Source organism: Pangasianodon hypophthalmus, chromosome 5 (genome assembly GCF_027358585.1).
Source record: "Pangasianodon hypophthalmus isolate fPanHyp1 chromosome 5, fPanHyp1.pri, whole genome shotgun sequence".
In the NCBI taxonomy this organism is placed as follows: domain Eukaryota; kingdom Metazoa; phylum Chordata; class Actinopteri; order Siluriformes; family Pangasiidae; genus Pangasianodon; species Pangasianodon hypophthalmus.
Genome location: NC_069714.1, coordinates 4,544,100 through 4,565,310, shown reverse-complemented (window position 1 = coordinate 4,565,310; position 21,211 = coordinate 4,544,100). Strand labels below are relative to the sequence as shown.

The following is a 21,211-nucleotide window of genomic DNA, read 5'->3' as shown; positions in this document are numbered from 1 at the left end:
AGTTTCCATAAGCATAGGCTATAGCAAACACAGGGGAAGTGTAAGTACAGACCATGTATTTACGATGTACAAACCAATTTCTGCTTTAAGATACATTGCAATGTCCATGTAGGGTAGATGCAGGAAAATCAGAAATATGTCAAGCCTTTTTTTGCGTAGATGTCATTGGGGTGGGAATTTGGCTGAGACCTGGCAACCTGCCTGCCAGCTTCATACTCGGGTCTTTGAGGTCTGCCTGAAACGAAAAACCTTTTGCAGACAATGATTGGCACTGCACTGTCAGCATTTTCACAAATCTATATTTTTCCCATCCATACAAAATGGTGAAAACAGAGTTTTCTCCATCTTGGAGGGCGTAGACGGAGGTCCAAAAGAAACAGGAAAAAGGTATGTTTTCAAAAATATCTGTATACATATGGACAGGGCCTTAGTGTGTTGCTGAGGTTGAAATGTACCAAAAAAAATCAATGGTTGTTAAAAATCCTCCTATGTTTCTAGGATACTCCAGCCAAATAGGTCATAATGATCTTGTCACGTCTGCTCCATTTCTTCCTTCTGCCCATCAGCCTGGTATTCCTCCTGGACTTTGTTACTGTTTTGGCACTAGCCTTATCTGGGAGGCCACACAACTGCATTGAGCGGGATGTTTCTCAAACCAGCAACAAACCAAAACAAACCAGATGCAAATTACGCCAGTTGAATATTTTTGGAAGTGAAGATGTGAACGAGTGAAAAACCACCTAATTGCCTGAAGCTAAGAGACCCACAATCATGAAGCAGAAACAGAAAACCATCCAACCGCTCTTTTTACTCCACCCCCAAATGCTTTACTGTAATTACTGCCGTAATGCACACATGGTTTTTGACAGAATTTCCCGTTTTCGTTCTCTCAGGTTGTCCGGTGTCTCAAAATGGCTCTGGCTGTATGAACACTGTAATGGCCTTCCAGGGGTGCATGCGCCTCATCCTCATCAACAACCAACCTGTGGACTTCATGCACATCCAGCAAGGGATTGTGGGAAGCTGGAATCAAATAGAGTTCGACATCTGTGGCATTCAGGACAGGTATACAGTTACAAGGGTTTCACCCCTTCCCTCTTTTTTTCCAATCATGAAAAAAATCATATAAAATGTGAAGGCTCATGTCAACTGCACAGCAAAACAATGTTGTTTTTTTTATATTTTTCATGTATTAAATGTTACACCTTTAAAATATTCTTTCCTAAAACAGTGGGTTTTTACTGTCATTCCTCTGTATAGCTGGTACGCACTGGAACGAAATGTAATTTCTTCAAAAACAGTAATTTTGCATAAAAATGTCAATTTTCCTGATCACTATTTAGCTATAAAAACAAGTCATAAACTGGTGATGTGGAGTTTCATTACTCAGACAGCTTACATTAGGGGTGTAACTCAGTGACACTAACTGTACCTGTGTTTGTTTAGTTCTCCAAATATTTATATCTGTATTTGGATTTAAACTTGAAGTAGGCGTGGCCTGTTTTTGTCATTTTTTTAAAGAGAGATGTGTGTGAGACTGCTTTTTTAATGCCGCTTGCACAGGTATTTTTATTTGTGACATTTTCTAATGAATTTAGTTGGTTCTATTTCCTAAATAATATCTGAAAAACCTCCTAATAGTGTGACAAAAAACTGAGTAGTGCATCTCCTATTCATGTCTGTATATCTATTCAATCTGAATCATGCATTCAGATTGATTTTATTCCTAGCGTATATACAGTTAGATATATGTTTAAAAGTTTATATAGGTTTCTATATAAATTACTCATTTAAAAGTGAAGGTAAAAACAACAGCTATAAAGGCTGGGGAAGAAAAAGAATGCAGACCTTTATAGAACTGTTAGAACCTAATTTATCACCAATAACCTCCACCAAATGTTTTCTACAGCTGCTGATCAGACTTGCGCACCACTGAGGAGGAATTGTAGATCATTCCTCTGTATATATAGCTGGGATTTCTTGCATGAACAGCTCTCTTCAGGTCATGACCCAGCATCTCAGTAGGGTTAAGCTAGGGGTCTTCAGTCTTATCCGCAAGGGCCGATGTGGCTGCAAGTTTTCGTTCCAGACAAACAAGAGTCACACCTGAGTCCACCTGCGTAATGAGTCTATCTTGATCTTAAATTGACTATTAGGTTTTGTTCCTATTTGGTTGGAATGAAAGCCTGCAGCCACACCAGCCTTAGTGGATAAAATTGAAGTGGTCTGTTTCAGGTAGTAGACACTACCTTGATATTCTCCATAAAAAAATTTTGGATAAATTATTGTTTCCTCAACAATCACAAGCAAAGTAGCCCCAGATCATGATGCTGCCTCCACCATGCTTTACATTTGGGACGTTTTGGTGTTGCTGCAGTTTTTTTTTTTCTACACACATAGCTAGTTTATCTTTTCTTCCATTCTTCCACAGAAAATCCTCGAAGTCCTCGAAATGTTGTTGAACATCCAGATAGTCTTTTACAGACTTGAAATATGATGCAATTTTTTTTTTTTGTTTTATTTTTTCTCCCAAAGAACAGTGGTTTCCTTCATGGTGTGTCTTCATGAACACCATACCTCTGCTGTTACTTGAGTTCGTTTTTCACCATTTTTGGCATTGCTCGCTGTGCTCGTGGTGTGATCTTTGCAAGGCAATCACTTCTATAGGGAGAAAAGCAACAGTAGGTCCTCTGAAATGTGTCTTGATCAGGCGATCATGGTTCACATTAACATATCTTCCTTTAGAAGAGCAGATTGTATCAGCAATCAGACTGTGTGTTAGTTTTATATGGTAAGGCAACTCTACCAATCTCATCATATTAATTAGAGCACCTGGCTCCAATTAGAACGTGAAGAAGTTGTTAGCCCAGAGGTATGCTTAAAAAAAAAAAAAAAAACCTAGACTCTAAATTTTAAAATATGCCGTCATCCATTCTGAAGTGATGAACCCAACACAAAGTACTTTATAAAATTAATTTATAAAATGATGTTGGAGGTGCAGGTGGAGTCTCATTTCCAGCACGAGGACTCCTGACGCATGTGGCAAGGACTGAGGACTATCAGCACCTTCGGAGGCAAATTCACAGCTGCGGTGAGAGCTGACTCTTCTCTGGCCGAAAGCTGAATACATTCTATGCGCTTTTCGAGGCTAACCATGCTGGTGCTACAGAAGGAAGCAGCTCTGTTAGCAATGAGCAAGCGATCACCTTCACAGAGGCTGAGGTTCGGAGAGCTCTGAAGCGTGTGAACATCAGGAAAGCGGCTGACCGTGACGACGTTTCTGGCCGTGTACTGAGATCCTGCGCTGATCGTCTAGCCTGTTTGTTCACTTCCATCTTCAATGAGTCCCTAGCTAAGTGTGTGATTCCCACCTGCTTTAAAAAATCTGTAGTTATTCCTGTTATTACACCCTCACCCACACCGACAGCAACAAAGGGAACTACATGAGGCTATAGTTCAATACCATATTCCCACACTGGCTGGCCTCAATGCTCAGGGACCTCGGACTTAATACCCCCTTCTGTGACTGGGTCCTGGACTTTCTTACAGGTAGACCCCAGGTAGTGAGAGAGGGCCAGTTTACCTCCAACACCATCACCCTGAGCACCCCGAGCCCCACAAGGCTGTGTCCTGAGCCCCCTGGTTTACTCTCTCTATCAGATGACTGTGTGTCCTCTCACAGCTCCACTTCTATCATCTATAAGTTTGCTGACGACGCTGTGGTTATGGGCCTCCAACAGCGATGAGGCAGCCTACCTTGATGAGGTGGAGAAACTCATAGCTTGGTGCCAGGCTAACAGTCTCTCTCTGAACATCAGTAAAACCAAGGAGCTGGTTGTGGACTTCAGGAAGAGGCAACAGCGGAACTACACCCCACTCCAGATCGGCGGGACCCCTGTGGAGAGAGTGAGTAGCTTCAGGTACCTTGGAGTACACATCTCTGAGGACCTGACCTGGACTCATCACATTCAAGCTCAGGTGAACAAAGCCAGACAATGGTTTTATCATCTGAGACTGCTGAGGAAGTTCAGGGTCTTCCTGGCGATCCTGAAAACTTTCTATACTGGGGCCATAGAAAGTTTACTAACTCAGTGCATCTCAGCGTGGTACAGTAACTGCTCAACTCAGGACCTCAAAGCCCTGCAGAGAGTTGTGCGCTTAGCTGAGCCAATCTCCGGGTCTGGTCTCCCCTCTCTGCACAACATCTACCCCAGGTGATGCACTACAAGAGCTGCTAAAATCATCAGGGGACTCCACCCACCCTGGTAAATGTCTGTTTAGCCTGCTGCAATCAAGCAGGCGCTTCCGTATTCTGATGGCTAAAACTGAGAGGCTCAGGAGGAGCCTCTTCCCTCAGGCCATCAGACTCCTCAACACGAGCATGTCCACCATACAGACCCCTTAGCACTCCACAAGGACTCTACAGTCACTTGCACTCCACTGACACTCCGCGTTACTACACGTAACATACTACATATTTTGTACATCCATTTTTTGGACATTCCCTGCATATTTTGTACATCCCTTTTGCACATTCCTGTACATATATTCCATATTTCTTGTTTTATTTTTTTTATTCATTTTTAATTTTAATTTAGTATTTAATGTACAGTCTAAGGAGGAGTAGGCCAGGTTTCCATTTCACTGCAAGTTATATACAGTATATAATTGTGTATGCAACAAATAAAATCTTGAATCTTGAATGTTCAAGTCACCAAATAATAGGTCTTTAATATCATAGTTAATATTTTGGGTTTAAGAAGACTACCAAACAGGGTAAGAATGTTCTAGCTGTGCTGTACAGTAGTTTTCCAAACTGATGGATCAATGTGTTTTATTTTATATTTCCAAAAGAGTCATTATTAAACGGATAGCTTCAGTTCCAATTGCATGAGCAGCGATCAAAGCCATTGTAAAATCCTGGATATATACCCACCTTTGACTGCATCGCAATAATTGAAGTCTGTATTAACGTACCATGATTTTACTGATAACATCAGTAAAACTGTTAGACTGATGTTGCTTAGCAACCAAACCTTACTGTTAACAGAGTACATTGCAATTGTTTATTGTGAATTTTAGTTGCATATTCGTGTCACGTCATGTCTAAGCTCACCATTTCCTGTGATAAAATCATTGTAATGCATGCACTCTAATGTATTATTGCTTTAATACGAAGTTTCCTAGCAAATGTTGTTAATAAATGATTAGGAACAGCTCTATAGTATCATGTAGGACCTTACATTTGTTCTGTGTCAGAATACAGTTTAGCCTGCAGATGACTGGACTGGTACCTACAGTACATTCAAACTTCATATAGTGTCCATCATATTGTCATTGTCATTCCTCCACATTTAGAAACTTGTTCACATGGTTGCAGCACAATCAGCTCTATGAAATATCTGAGACAGCAAAGATTTTTTTAAAAAAATCTTGTTAAAGAAATACTTCCCTAAAACATGGATAACAACACATGAAAATGTGGAGCAAATATCATAGCGAAATAGGCTCCACTAGATGTTATTCTGTGTCTGAAGTTATAAGCAGTTGACAACATCTGGAGGCAGTGGAGATGCAGTTTGTGGACACTTTCTGTTGCTGGAAAACAGGTTGTGCCTTATTGCTATTGTTCCATGTTTGTCCTTTCAAGAGAAACATCATTTTGTTCTTGGTACACAGTACAGAACAGAGAACTCGTTTGTTGCTCAGGACTCCAGCAGAGCCGGCCTGACTATTAGAGGCCTATTTATAAACAGGAAGACGTTCATTTTGTTTTGCCACTCAGGTTAGTGGCTCTGCTAACGAGCTCAGTGCTACGTCCTCTGGTGTGTCTCATTACCGGTTGCTGGAGTCAGGGGGCCTCAATCAACCTGCTGCTGCATGGCAGTGTGTATGACAGCAGTCTACAGGTCCTGGATAAAGGAAACAAATGAGCGAGAGCATGAATTACTTTTTTTTTTAAACTTTTAATTAACTTTTTTTTCTGAGCTTTTGGAAATACAGTCGGAACGTTGGCCAAAAATGAGTTTGCATTGTACTGAAGCAATTTCATACAGCTATGATATTCAGTATAACCACACTCTTGCTTGTTTGAGATTGCCAAAGTATACTATTTTCCATATACAGTAAGGTCCAGAAGTATTTGGACAATGACAGAGTTTTTGTGATTTTGCCTTTATACACCACCACAATGGATTTGAAATAAAACAATCAAGATGTGATCGAAGTGTAGGTTTTTGCTATCTCTCATAGATTTATGTTGTTTTTTCAGCCTAATGATGGGCTCCTTCACTTGCATTGAGATCTCCTTGGACTTCATATTGGTAGCTCCAGTCGAACAGCTGCCAAATGCCAACTCAATACCTGATATCAACTCCAGACCTTTTATCTGCTTCATTTGTCTTGAAGTAACAAGGGAATGGACTGCACCTGGTCAATTAACTTCGTCAGTCAATTGTCCAAATACCTTTGAGCCCCTGAAAATGGAAGTACTTTGCTTAAAATGGCTGTAATTCCCGAAATGGTAAATGCCATATTTTTGTGGAACCTCTTAAAATAAAGCTGAAAGTCTACACTTCGATCACATCTTGATTGTTTTATTTCAAATCCATTGTGGTGGTGTATAAAGGCAAAATCACAAAAACTCATTTTGTCCAAATACTTCCGGTCCTAACTGTAAATGCAAGCCAAACAAACGCAGAAAGAAAAAAATTAATATCGAGGGACCTTTTGGACACAATATGGCTAAATAATTTGTTAATTTGTGCTCCGGAAAATGGAAATAGATCCCGAAGAAGCCACACTCACTGATATCTAGTCGATGTGCTAACACTGATTTGTACATTCCCGTTAAAGGTGCATCCGATAAAATTGACATCATCTGACGAGCTTTCATGTTTTAACTCAGAAGTTATTTTCATAAAAAACGTCTAGTTTGTCATGTCCGCTGATGATGTCGCTAACTCTACTGTAGTAACTGTTGCTAGAAGTGGAATTTTATGTGATGAACACAGACGAGCGGAGTGATACACTCCCGGTGCGGTTATAATAAATATGAGCACTCTTGGAATGCCGCGTGACCAATCAAATTAGTGGCCCATAACTAACTGTTGTATATCAGTATTAACAATTTATGGTTGATTTGCCATGTCTGTATCGATTTATACAATATTATGTCCTGAATGTTTGTGTTAACTCAGCTCTAGCTCATGGGAATAGACGTGATGTGTTCATAATGATAGCAATGAAACTAAGAGCTACATGATATTTTACACAATCCATACCAGAAAATGGTTTGAACAGATGGTTATCATAATCAAATATGCAGTAAATTTTAAAGAAGTTTGCTTGCTAGTCATAAATTAACATACAAACTGTATACTGCCGGAACAACAAAACAAAGCGTACAGTTAGTTTCACCATCTGTTACATGGCAGAATCTCTTATGTTATGTAAATTGTTATGGAAGCCACGCTTATTATCCTCGCTAACTATCCTTAGGAAGAAGGGCATGAGTCATTGTCCTTCACTACCCTCATTTGACATCCAAATCTCCGCAAGACGGCAGCTAAATCGGATTACCATATTCCCCGAGAAATCTCCTGCCGCCTTCCCTGATGCATTGATATTTCGAGGCAGAGACATGCCCTGCCGGCTCGTCCATGGAGAGTGGTTTTTATTAATAGTGAACTTGTGTGAACATGATGAGACCCCTCCATCAACGGCGCTTCTAAATCATTCATGACCAGCTGTCACGGTGCACTGGGTGATGGTCTCAGAGCGTTCGGTGCCAACTTGAGAGCTTGCCAGAAGGCAGAAGTGCTGGAAACTGTTAGACAGGGCCGTTTCTCCTCTGGTGCTCTCTTTGTGAGCAGGCTTAGCCTGTGTATCATCTGCCTAAGTGCCAAAATAGCCAAATCCTGCTGTGCTGTGCCCTGTTTTTTTTTTTTTTTCCAAGTGATTTCGAGTAGCGTAGACGTTACTGGAAGTCAGACTGTCGAGTTTATTTGAAATGGTTCTTTTACTGAGCAAGACGTTTTGTGACCACGGTGTGATTTGTTGTCCCTGAGCAGCGCTGCATGTCTGTGCAACTTTGATGTATTCCCAGAATCCGCTTGGCAGGAACTCGAAGGATGAGCTCAGTGTAAACAAGGGATAACCCAAGTAGCCATCAGTGCATTGGGAAGCACATGACCTATTGCTTTCCTGGGCAGGCTTTCCCAATATCATCGAGTGCTAGAGATTAGGAAGAAATTTCATTTGTTTGATGCAATCTGTAGCAGAAATGGCTTGTTTCTCCTGAATCTTTCCACTCATTTTTTTTTGTGTTAGTTTTACCACGAGCGCACTCAATACAGACCTGGATGTATCATCCTACATCACATACACAAATAGTATAGCAAACAATACGCCACTAGTTTGGGATGTAGCCAGTGTTTCCTTTTTTGCCCCTTTACAAAATAATTAAAGTGTTACTACTTAAACCGTTGTTTTTACTTTTAGTTTTAACTAAAATTGCCTCTATTAACCGGCACATAATTGTACCCCATATCCAAAAATCTATGGTAAATCTTTACATCCTAGAGCATATGCTAGAAATTTACTCTTACATTAATGTTAATGTTACATCTGAGGTCTTGTTATTAAAAAGACCTTATTATTTTGAGCTAACCAAATTTTACCTACAAAGTGCGATTATATAAATTATAATAAACAGAATAAAATATGATGGAGTACTCTCAGAGGAAAATAATCAACCCCTGGGGTGGTGTGATGCCATGTTACCACCCTGAAGAAAATGCAGAATGTCTTGCTACAGTTTCCTGTAGTCCTCCCTTACATTCAGTGTACTCAGTGTACCACGGGGAAACCACATGATTAATCCTGAAATAGCAAAGCTTACTCATCCTCATGCCCATTATGAGACATTACAGGCAGTTATAGAGAGGAAGTAACATAATTACCTAATTAAATTAGGTAAGAACATGGGCAGGAAATAAGGGAGCCTAAAGCAACAGTTGTGTGTCCTTCTCTGAACCTGCATCTCATTGCCATGAGGATTTCCCACCACCATTCTTTTTTATTTCCATTCTTTTTTGGGCGTTGCTGCAGTTACTTATACCCACAAACTGTCAGTGTACAGTATCAGTTCAAGCCCACGCAGGATCACTAAATGCAAACAAACACTTCTACCAAAGCACGATTGTAATTATCTGTGCCTGCACACTCATTACCAATTGACGATGTTCAGTCAATTTCAGGTGAAACACATGTTAATTCAGCTCTAGTGTCCAATAAGAAGTCAATGTTTTGTTGACCCACTTGTATGTTGGCATAAAATCCATTGGCCTCGTGTTATAATGGGGCCAGCATGGCCTGTAGTGGAGGCTCGGTTCCTTTTTTGGCACTATACCTAGGAGCTGCGTCTGCTACTCTGGAAGACATTTGCTCAGCTCGCTCTTAACGTTCCTCCTCAGCCGTCTGCTCATTTGGCTCACTGGCTTTTTAGTCCCATATCTGATGGTGTAATACAGTCTGATTCTACTGGCAGCATGTTTTAGCCAAAAAAATTTCTAGCGAAACACTTACTAATGTACTTTATCCATTGTTCATCATCTGCTTCAGGTGGTACCCTACCTCCTGTTTCTAAAGTGGGTTTCGTGTTGCTGGCGCTACTGCTTTTAGCCATCCTGAAAATAATGGAAGGTACACTTCACAATTGGATTTGACGCATCTCTGTGAAACGGCGGATTGCTGGATCGAATGTATTTATAGTGCACTTTAAAAAATGCTGTTAATAATGGAAAGTATGCCCAGAAATCCTTTTTTTTCACATGTACTTGTAAAAAGGTGGATCATATGACCAAATTGCTCAAATTTCTAATCAGCTCCAAGACAGACGAGATTTCTGAATTTCTTCAAGGTTACGCATTACCTGAATGTGCTAAATGTGCTAAATGTAACTTAATTCCTCCAAGTGGATTGTCTGTGATTTTCTGAAGATAAAGTTATTTCTATTAGGTTCGTTCTCCCAGGTCTACTTTCCTCAGAGCGAGGCTGTCTATGACACCATGTTGGATTTCATCCCGAAAAAAATGGCTAGTGCTTTGATTGGCCACGAGATCCACATACCTAACTTGTCATCGTAGTTAAGTTGATTGCTTTACGTATTTTAAAATACTGTACAATATCAATTATCTATGCAGACATTTCATTCATTCGTTCACTCCATGTCTGTGTAGGATTCCTTTGGGTTTTTTTTTTTTTTTCCTCCCGTTTCCCAAAAAACTTGGAAGTAGATGGAATGGCTACACTGTATTGCTGCCAGGTGTGAGTGATTTTGTGAATGTGTGTGCATGGTTGCCCTGCAATGGACTGGCATTGCTTCCAGGGTGTATTCCCATGTGGAGCACAGTGTTCCCAGAATCCCTCAAGACCCCAACCAGGATAAAGTGCTTACTGAAGATGAATGAGTAAATGAATTACAAATGCGAACCCCACAATACATCCCTTACATCCCTGCTTGCACATGATTTACTTTTTATTATTAAAGTCCAGCTTTTCAGTGTAAACTCTGTATGGGATGCCTTGATTTGTCCTTTCTTATATGTTTATTTTTCACTTTAGTCTTTTCAGCAGGCTGTTAAAGCCTCCTCATAAGACCTAAATTGATGTCAATCTCTGTAAGCATTTTTTAGTATTAAAAATTTAAGCATTTTATTCTGTGAACAAAATGGCAGACCGTCAACTTTGTGTAGAGACTATCATCTCCGCCCATCGGCCGGACCTCTAAAGGTTCACTGACCATGTTATCACTGATGTGCAACTACTGAATAATTTTATAGCCCACCAAAGACCTTCTTTCCTGAGCCTGACTAGAAATAACACAGCAGTAATTAAACCATCACCTGAAACATTATCTGGCACATACTTGACTCCCGCTATAGCAGCTAATGGCTTCAGGAACGTGTCGCATTGTACAGCGAGGCCTCATAAAGCAGCGCCCTCACGGGAGTCGATGGCAGAGAGCTGTGCTTCGCGAAATAATATATGCAGCACTAAAAGGCTGGTAATTGTGAAATTTAAGCAGCCAGCGATGAACGAGCTATTAATCAAAATGTCTTGGGGAAGCTCATACATCTAAGCGCTAGCCTTTTTTTTTTTTCCTAGCATATGAGAAGATTTATTTTCATATTCAAAATTTCGTACAATCTCCACTGAAATGTCAGCAGGTCAAACGCATTAAATCTCATCTACAGGCTTTCAGAATGCAAATCAATACATGTCAGATGATTGGGAGGTCAGATCCTGATTGCTTATTTTAATTCCTATATCTGATTAAGTAAATTGAAGTGAAAGAAACTCATCATTTTAACAGCGATTTGACAGACAGATTCTTTTACTAAGAAAGCTTGAGTTATGAATTCATAGTCTACGGTTTTAACAGTTTATATGAACTACCTTCTCAATACACGAAGGCTCAGAACCTGTCTCAGTGTGAGACTGTGGCCATAAACAAGTCCTTCAAATAAGGAAAGGAATTTTAATTACTGTCAGTTCTATGCTTTTAGCCAGTATGTCTTTGTTTTGACTTAAGTTGTTAATTTTCGCTCAATGAACGTGGATTTGTTTAAGCTTCTTTTGTTGAAATATCCACAATATCAGCAATATCCTTCATTTTTTTTTTTTTATTTAAGAGACGGCTTGCCATTCTCTGTCTCCGAGCTTCAGAGTAAGGCCGGCTGTGATGAAAAAAAAAATCAAGGAGAAGTCGAGTTAATTGAACGCTTCCATCCTTCAGTATCACTAAATTGGCTTTTTGAATTCTGAGGCAGTAATGCTCAGGCAAACACAGGCGCTGTTTTCTTCCCCGCAATATTTTATTGAAACGTAGATTGAGTTTCGCAGGTAAATACTGCCCAGTTTAGATTTAATGTGGTCCGTATGATGAGCCATCATAACTTCATTACCGTTGCATATTTTCCTTAGCCTTTTATTTGCCAAATTGTTTGTCTGATGTGCTTTTCTTGCTATTTTTCTTCCTTTCAGATGTCTCCCTAATTTCTGTGAAAACGGCGGCCGCTGCTCTCAGACGTGGTCCTCTTTCTACTGTGACTGCGCAGGCACGGGATACAGTGGTGCAACGTGCCATAACTGTAGGTACCTCGAGTACCTCTGCAATTGCAAAAGCCAATTTGTTGAGCACTTTCAATCTAAATGAGTTTGGTAAACATGTAAACCATGTCATTCCAAGGAACCAGTAATACAAGCCTCTACAAAGGCAGCTTTGCACTACACAATTGTACCAATTTATCTGAGATAACAGGTCTCTGCTGCAGACGCTCCCTGCTATTTGCTATGTTTTGTTCCCTATTTGCACTTAATTCATGGCCATGGCAACCTGTCTATTAGAAGAAATTCTCAGGCTGATGTCATGAAACCTAATAGTGTAAAAAGGCACTTGAAGGTCATCCTGGTTTAATTACTGACGAGGCATTGCTGAGCTACCGGGTGTATGGATCACCTCCTGTGTACGTTTCCAGCCAGAAAGCCAGAAAGCAGTGTAGACTTACGCAGACGTCTCTGACCTTCTTGTGTTGTCAGTGACAAAATGATCTGATGTGAATATAAGATTCCACCGACGACTTTGTTCTCAACCTGAAATGTCTTAGGTGCTTTGTTGAATTTTCAAAACCACGTTTTTCCCTTTTTGGTCTTTTTCCTCAGCTATCTATGAAGCCTCATGCGAGGCCTACAGGCTTGCAGGAAGCACCTCAGGCTACTTCTCTGTTGATCCTGATGGGAGCGGCCCTCTGGGTCCAATTCAGGTCTACTGCAATATGACAGGTGAGATTTTACCACCGTGTTAAATGTTTGAAAAAGCCTATTGGATCATAGTACATTATGATTTATGCAATTCATCCGATTTCCTTTTAATATGTAATATGTGATACTGAGAATCTTTATTCCATGATGCTGCTTGACTTTGATTAGAGATTATCTTGCACCAGTGAGAGATTTAATCCTCTTTTACTACAGCATAAAAAGTGGATTTATCATTTGAAAATCTTATATGGTTGTATAATACTTATTTTGCTTTCTTTTATTATATTCCAGAATGTTCTTGTGTGCTTTTTTTTTTTTTTTTACTGACCTTGGAGCTACACTAAAAACATATTCATGTATAGACAAGTATTTCACATGATTTTAAATATTGTTTTTATTTTTCTAAACTTACATTTACACTTCAGTGCAAAAGTTTGCACCCCCCTCATACTTTCTGGATGATTTAAAAAAAAAAAAAAAAGCAGACCCTGATATTACAATATATCTACCCCAAAATCCAAGATATTACAAAAGAAATACTTCAACAACAGCAATAGTAACACAACACAGTAATAGTAACACAGTAACACAAAATGTTGTGTTAAATTTCTGAATAAAATTTGAAAATAACCAAAAGCATGGAGTTTTTTCCTCCAGTTTTGGTCTCCAGACCTGGAGAATCTGTTCCGATTGATAGGAAAAGAGATTGGAGGCTGTAGTGAAGGCAAATGGTAGGCATACAAGTTATTAGAGATTATTAATATTATGTTTAGAGATGCAAATTTTTATAACTGAAATCTTTTTTATTATTATTTTTGCACTATAATGAAGGAACATTTGATAAACCAAGCACACTAAATCTCCTGGATTAAACATAAGGGTGTGCATACTTTTGCACCTGACTAGATATACTTTTTATACACACAAACACACACACACACACACACAAACCCTGCTACTTATGATTAACGGTCACATAATTTATCAATAATTTATTTATTTTTATTCCATTTATTAAGAAAAACGTAATCATTGATGTAATGACACTTTCTGTAAGGAGATAGTTTTTTTTTTTTTTTAACGTTTATGGAAGGACAGAGGATGTTGTGTTTGTGGAACAATACCTTATTGTGCTGTGTAGCGTGTTTACTGAATTGTGCTGCACCATCATTCCCGAACTTTCACTCCGTTAATCTGGAACTGCAGTGGTGCACATGCACACTGATCTTGTCATACACTGTTGTGTTATTTCCTCTCTGAGCCCTGAGTAGCATCTTGTTTATTGCCCTGTGGTCCTAGAATGATCAATATTTCATCCGAGGCTACACGTGTATGCGGATGGGATGACAATGAAAATTGACTTGCCTTGTCTTCATTTTCCAGAGGACAAAGTATGGACCGTGGTCCATCACAACAGCAGTGATCCAGTCCGAGTCCAGGGATCGACACCAGAGAAACCCCACAAAGCGCACTTTGACTACGGTGCCTCGCCGGATCAACTCCGAGCCCTCGTGTCGCAGTCGGAATACTGCCAACAGACCCTGACCTATCAGTGCAGGCGATCTCGACTCTTCAACACATGGGGTGAGTTGAGTTTGCTTGCTCAGCATAGACTGGCTACGGTTCAGACTAATGAACCAGTTAACCAGTGAATCCAGCTTCCCTGTGTAACCTTGGTCTTAACTCTCTATCCCTTTTCACACATTTTAATTCAGGGTTTCATTACTGTTAGTCACGAAGGACTAGACTATTTGCTTTCGCCAAGCAGAAAATCGCCATGAAGGAATAATTTCCCAGAAGCACCATAGCGTACGGATCATCTTAAGTCTTAGAGAGTGTGTCGAAAGTGGTACTCGCTCAACCGTTTTACGTCGATCTTTGTGTTTATGAAGCTTTGGGGAAATACACCTCGGTTGGTCAGCTAATCATAAAACCCCCGATTAGTCGTTACTAAAGCATAGAGTGTGCACTTCTGTGAGTCCCCAGGACCGGAGGAGAGGTGAATTACACTTTTTTTTTTGTTATTATTGAGCAAATACTTCAATATAAAATGCTAATATTGCTGGTACTAAATGGAAAATAGTAGCAAATAAAATCCACTGGTCCAAATCAGCTAATTCTCACTAGCTAATGACTGGTAGTGTTTTTAGAAAATGGACCAGGGATATTGCTAGAGCTTGAAAAGTAGGACTGCAACCGAGGCAACGGAGGAAAACGATGATGATATATGCTAATCAAACCCTGTAGAATTGTGACTAGCTGACGGTTATTTCTCCTCAGCCTTTCATCCGTCTTGTCCTTTAAACAAAGTTTGCATGCACTTCCCCCAGGACTAAAACACGCCTGTTGAAAAACATAATGCATCATGGGAGAAATATGCATACGGTTGTGATTTATTGAGAAAAAGGAAAAAAAAACGTGGCTTAGTTCCTCCGAGGCAGGTATAGTGTCACGGCAGATAATAAGATTGTTATTCTGCTGCCATTAAAGCGAATGTTCTCTTTTTGTTGTCTTCTGGTTCAGTGAGCTTGAAAGAAAACATAATTAGTCACATTGTTCTGTAACACCACATAAACCATCCCTCATTCTCTCTCTCCATTTATCACTCTCTTACACAATCTCTGCCCATGTTGTATGATGGTGATTTTTTTATTTTTTTTTATAAAGTCTTCGAGGTACAGAACTTGCACTACACACTGATCTCTAGAGAATATCTGTTCATTTTGTTCTTGTGTTCTGTAGCTAACTTAATTTATATCAGTACAGATGTAACTTACTTCCTGTTTCTGCGACGTGATGGATATGTGTATAACAAATGATCATACACCTAATGAGTAGAATAAGTTAATGGCTGCAGGAGTGGATGAAAAGAGCCATGTCATCTCTCTCTCTCTCTCACACACACACACACACACACACACACACCTTCAGACAATCCCTTATTTTCTGATAAAAATGAAAGTGCCTCTATGTATAAAAGACATCCTGCTCTTTATCTTGAATATTGGGAGATTTTTCAGCTTGTTTTTAGATGCTGTTACTCAGAGCTTTAAATGTTCTTATTCTTTTGGCAAGTCTTATTCTTTTTTGCTTGTTTCTAGCGATAGAAAGAATGAGTTGATTGTAATCTTAGACTAGGAAATACTAGATAAATTTGACTATATGCAAGATATTTTCACAGTTTTGCAGTGGTGACCTGCTGAGATCATTGAAGATTGGATTTCTGGAATTTCTGGAATTTCATACCTTAAGGGTAGCTTTTATCCATGCATTTGTTTTACCCGTGGCTTATGCTGTTTTATGGTATGTTATTTTTATAAAATATCTTTTTATTTCCTCACTAAGCATCAACATACCAAAACGTTTAATAGCAATCGCAGTCCAATTTAGAAATGCCCAGATTAAAATTTCTTTGTTTTATATTTATAGGTTTCAAATTCATTCATTTATTTATTTATTGATTGATTGATTGCAAATATTACTCCTAAAATTCCTTAGGAATTCCTCACATTGATTTGTAAATTCCCATTAAAGGTGCTTCTGGTAAAACTGGCTCACCATCTGACAAGCTTTTGTATTTTAACCTAAAAGTTATATTCCCGAAAATTATTGTTTGCCGTGTCTGCTGATGATGTCACTAACTCTACTGTAGTAATGTTTCGAACTAGCTAACTTACACCCCTATTAAACACTTTTTATACCTGTATTACATCATCTACAACAAAAATAATAGATTGAATATGGAATACTTGGAACCTAGCGTACTTCTTTTCAAAAATACTTACAAATACTAGCACATAAAAAGCATAGTAGTGTACTTTTCTCCACGTATCAGTGCATCAAAATGACAATATACTTAGACGTGATAGTATATCAGAAGTAAACTGTACATCTCTCGCAAATATACATCAGTATGCTTGTTGCAAACTTATTAAAATGAACTCGGCAGATCTGACAACAGTGTGTGTATATAGTATATGTATGCAGATGTAAATGAGATTGCTGGAGGAGAGACAGGAGAATTAAGCAGACGTCTGCCTTTTATTTCCATCTGATCTCTTTGCTCTCTGCGAAAAACTACAGAAAATCGCTTTTTAGATTTTTTTTTTTCCTATGGGTGAAGTTAACTACATTTGTTTGCCCGAGCAGAAATGTCCAAACGAATAAAACTGTTCATCCGTGCTCATTTGGAATTCCGTCTGAAACAAAGCGCAAACATCTTGGAGCTCCTTCGTTACAGAATATTCATAGAGCTGCATCTTTCTTTGATTTCTAATCTGGCTTTTATCCCAGACACCCAATAATTACAGCCCTGATGAAATTCCACTTGACACTAATGAAGCCTAAGCCAAAGATTTATTGGAGCATGTCACGATTACTGCACTTTATTACATACATTTGGATATGGAGCCTTAAAAGTGTCCCGTTATTATAGACATCAGTCACTGTTGCCCGGTTACTGCACGTCTTCAGCGTGCAAAGTTTATCCTCAAAGAAATTAAGAGCTTATCATGTTTAAGGCGTATTGTGAACGCTAAACCTGTCATTGTGTTCTCTACAGACTAACTCAATCTGGATCCTTTTGTCTTCAATAAAATATGGTTTAGAGTTATGAAATTTAAAAAAAAAGAGAGAGATAACTGTATCTGAGTGTAACTTTTGGTTGTAAAGGATTCATCATTCATCCAGAGTTGCGTAGCTTGTGTGTCAAATGCATAATTCAGTCGTTTAGAAGTTTAAAGAAACGTTAAAAGTCTTCTCAAGCAATCATGCGAAGAGAGCAGAACATTGTACAGAGATTTGAAAAAAACCAGGCTGTGGATGAGTGTTTTAGAACAGGCACAGGCAGTCGTTCAGGAGGAGACGTGGCTCAAGAGCCAGAACCGACTCACTTTGATCTGCATCTCAGTCAAAGGTGACCTCATTTTAGTAGCTAAGAATTCAAAAACCCTCCATGTTGGAGGTGATAGGAATGGCCTGAGATTTATGTCTTCCAGGACATCTTTAGTGCAAGGAATTAGGGCCAGCACTGTAGTTTCTGTATTGCAGTAATCACCTGAAATGTTTAAATGCTCTAAATAGATTGCATCATTAATCTATCACAGCCCTAGATATTTTTTTCTTCCCAGATTTCTACTCCATTCCTATTGAGTTTAAATATTATATACACACAATATTTACAGGGCTGATATACAAACACCTATTCTCCATTTAGTTTTATTATTGGATTAGCTTAACAATAAGAGACGATTCCTTTGACTCGCAAACAGCTCAGTGCCGTTTCTCTAAACTGAGCAACGTTTATAGTACTAACCGGAAAAAGTGATATTACAGCCAGTGATTATTCTTATTCCCTTAACTATGGCTGAAATTGTTTCATGAAAGCTTATTCTAGCTTCTGAGTGACAAAATAATCCTCCCCGTCATGCTGCCTCATGCACACAGCTGAGAGTCAAACACATGCCTCATGATTCATGCTAATGAACAGCCCAGATGTTGTAAAGAGCATTTAGTGGAAGCATTTTAATTAAATTGCACTGCAAGAGCAACAGTATTGCTTACATCTGCCCAAAAAAAAGGCTAATCAGCTCTCAACATTCTCCTAAAAGTTCTGATTCAAAGAGTCGACTCATTCGCCAGTGACACGTCACTATAGCCGACTCTTTCAGTAACCTTTCCGGTCAGGTTTAAATCTAAAATTTGAGTTTAAATATAAACTTGAGACAGATGTGGGGCATCAGGAAAAATTGGACTCATCATTGGATGGATGCGAAACTAATTTTATTTATTTTATTTTGCGTATTTTGACAGTAAAAACTTTCTTACACATGTTCTATTCCAACAACTGAACCCAACCCCCTCACATTCCCAGCTCCCCGTCAGCTCTGCCCTATCATAAAATAAGACAGCTACTAACTGGGAAAGGTGAACGCTAACATGTTTCTCAGAGAACACGTCAGGTCAACCAAAGGCATCTTTTCAAACTGCTGCTCATGCAGGGCAGCACACCACACTCGGAGGATAATGCTGTCTGCCCTCTTCCGCATACATGAACTCAGAGCTCAGAGACGCTGTAATTGGTTAGTTTCACTGTGATTGAAATGAGTGAGAGAGTAATGTTCCTCCCCTAAGGCCTAGAGAGCTTGCTCAATTTTGCTCTCATAGACTCTCGGCCACACATTGCTGGGATTTGAACTTGCGAGCTCTGGACAATAAGGTGAGCATTTTTCTGCTGCACCACTCAGGAACCGACACATGGTTCAGTTCAGTTAATGCAAATGGCCGAGTTGAAAGTAATGATGGACATTAAATGTAGAATAGTTTCAAACAAAATGGTGTAAACTTAAAATAACATTTTAGAGACTATATATTACAGGCTATATTCTCGGTCCCAGGAGTAGTGGTTTGGCCATGGCACTCTCAGCACTGTGGTCTGGGTTCGATTCCCGGCAAGGGAACCGACCCCAGTGGCTGGGGTTGCGTGTAACAGTGCGCTCCCTGTGGCGGTCCCAAGCATCTCCCAGGCATCTGGTGAAAAAACTGTCCCCAATCAAATACATGGACCAATGATCTGCTGTGGCGACCCCTAACGGGAGCAGCTGAAAGAGGAGCAACAACGTATTACAGACTATACATACCATTCATACTACCATTCAAAAGTGTAGGAAATGTCAGATGGCTGTTTGGGGAGCAAGTTTCCTAAATGAAAATATTCCAAATAACATCACTGTCTTTCCTTAGTTTGTTGAACAGAAAGACAAATCTGTTTTGGCGAGGGAACTTAAATATCGAAACTTGAGCTTGGGACAGGAAATCAATCCACAGCTATTCTTCTTCATGTCTAAGTGGCTAAGTGCGCTTCACCAACAAAAAGGAAAAGCTGAGTGATCCAAGAAATGTTGTCAATGAAATGCTACTGCAGATGTGAATAATAAAGTGAGAAGAACCAGCAGGGGGAAGGAATTACACATTGTTCTAATTGCAGTTGCAATTACAATAATCTCCTGAAATGTTTAAATGTTATAATGCTTGAGTGAGTCAGATCATTTGGCTCAGCTCACTAATAGGAGATGATTCTTCTGGATCCCAAACAGTTCATTGCCATCTTTTGAGGGTTAATGTGTGAATGTGAATGTGTGTGGGTGTGTGTGTATATGTGTGTGTGTACAGATGGTGCTCCCTTGTCCTGGTGGCTGGAACGTGGTGGTGAGAGGAGGACGTATTGGGGAGGTTTACTGCCTGGTGTTCAGCATTGCGCCTGCAGTCTGGCGGAGAACTGCATCGACATGAACTTCTTCTGCAATTGCGATGCTGACCGAGAATCATGGTAACCAAGCAAACAGTGCATGATAGCGTGTGTTAATGTTATTGTAACAATACATTTGCTTGTGTAGTTGTTTCACAAACAACTAGACAGGCAACTGGGACCTCATAAAACAGAGTTGAACCCATTACCTTCACTGCTTACAGGGAAAACGATACCGGGCTCCTGTCCTATAAGGACGACTTACCAGTGAGCGGAGTAGTAATAGGAGATACAAACCGAGTGAGATCTGAGGCAGTCTTCAGTGTTGGACCCCTGCAATGCTCTGGTGACAGTAGGTGATCTTCTTTCTGCTTTTTAAAACGTAAGCCTGTGGATTAGACATCGAATCTTCCGCACCTAATTAAATCCAGCTGTGAATCAAAGACGCAAATCTTCTGAGAATCCCTATTCTTTCTGTCAGAGTCTCTTTGGAACGCGGCGTCTTTTTACGACGAGGCATCGTACCTGCTCTTCCCCGCCTCTCAAATGGAGCTCTCCTTCGACATCTCCTTCTACTTCAAGACTGGCTCGCCCTCGGGAGTCTTTGTTGAAAATGTGGGCTCGCGAGACTTCATCAGAGTAGAGCTGAGCTGTGAGTGTCTCATCAGCCTGCCTTTTTAATCCGCTCGTTGCACGTTCATCAGCGATGCATAATACACTTAATCAAGCGGCTCGACGGTATAATACTTCTCAAGATGCATACATATCAGTTTGCATGGGGTTTAGCGTGTCTCTCGGTCTATAAGACACCTGATTCAACTTGATAATCAGCCCGAGGATGCGATTGGGGTTTCATAAAGCAGAGAAAACCCGAAACGCACAGTAAACACGGAGTGATAGAGAGTGGAATGATATCAAGATAAACAGGAGCGTTATTTTATCAGCGCTACAAATCCACTAATGCACTTCAGAGTGTCCTCTAATTTAGACAGCCGTGTTATCAGTTTTGCCAGCACTTAGGTAGATATCATGCCCAGATCTACAAATCCATCTACAAAAACATTCTCTTCGAGGTGTGGATTTTAGAAAGTCAGTCAATATGCAATAAAAGACAACGAAAGTATGTGTTTGGTGCTGGCA

At 39.8% G+C, this 21,211-nt stretch overlaps 1 protein-coding gene across 2 annotated transcripts in view; it reads left to right on the top strand.

The window, feature by feature from the left end:
* The window catches only part of cntnap5a (contactin associated protein family member 5a), a 115,280-nt gene that overhangs the window by 79,661 nt on the left and 14,408 nt on the right, over window positions 1–21,211 (top strand). For both annotated transcript variants that reach the window (XM_026936716.3, XM_026936707.3), the window contains exons 10-16: window positions 894–1,065; window positions 12,049–12,155; window positions 12,727–12,846; window positions 14,209–14,409; window positions 19,996–20,152; window positions 20,296–20,423; window positions 20,553–20,723. In XM_026936716.3, the coding sequence (XP_026792517.1) occupies window positions 894–1,065; window positions 12,049–12,155; window positions 12,727–12,846; window positions 14,209–14,409; window positions 19,996–20,152; window positions 20,296–20,423; window positions 20,553–20,723 (1,056 nt within the window). The remainder of the gene's footprint in view (window positions 1–893; window positions 1,066–12,048; window positions 12,156–12,726; window positions 12,847–14,208; window positions 14,410–19,995; window positions 20,153–20,295; window positions 20,424–20,552; window positions 20,724–21,211) is intronic.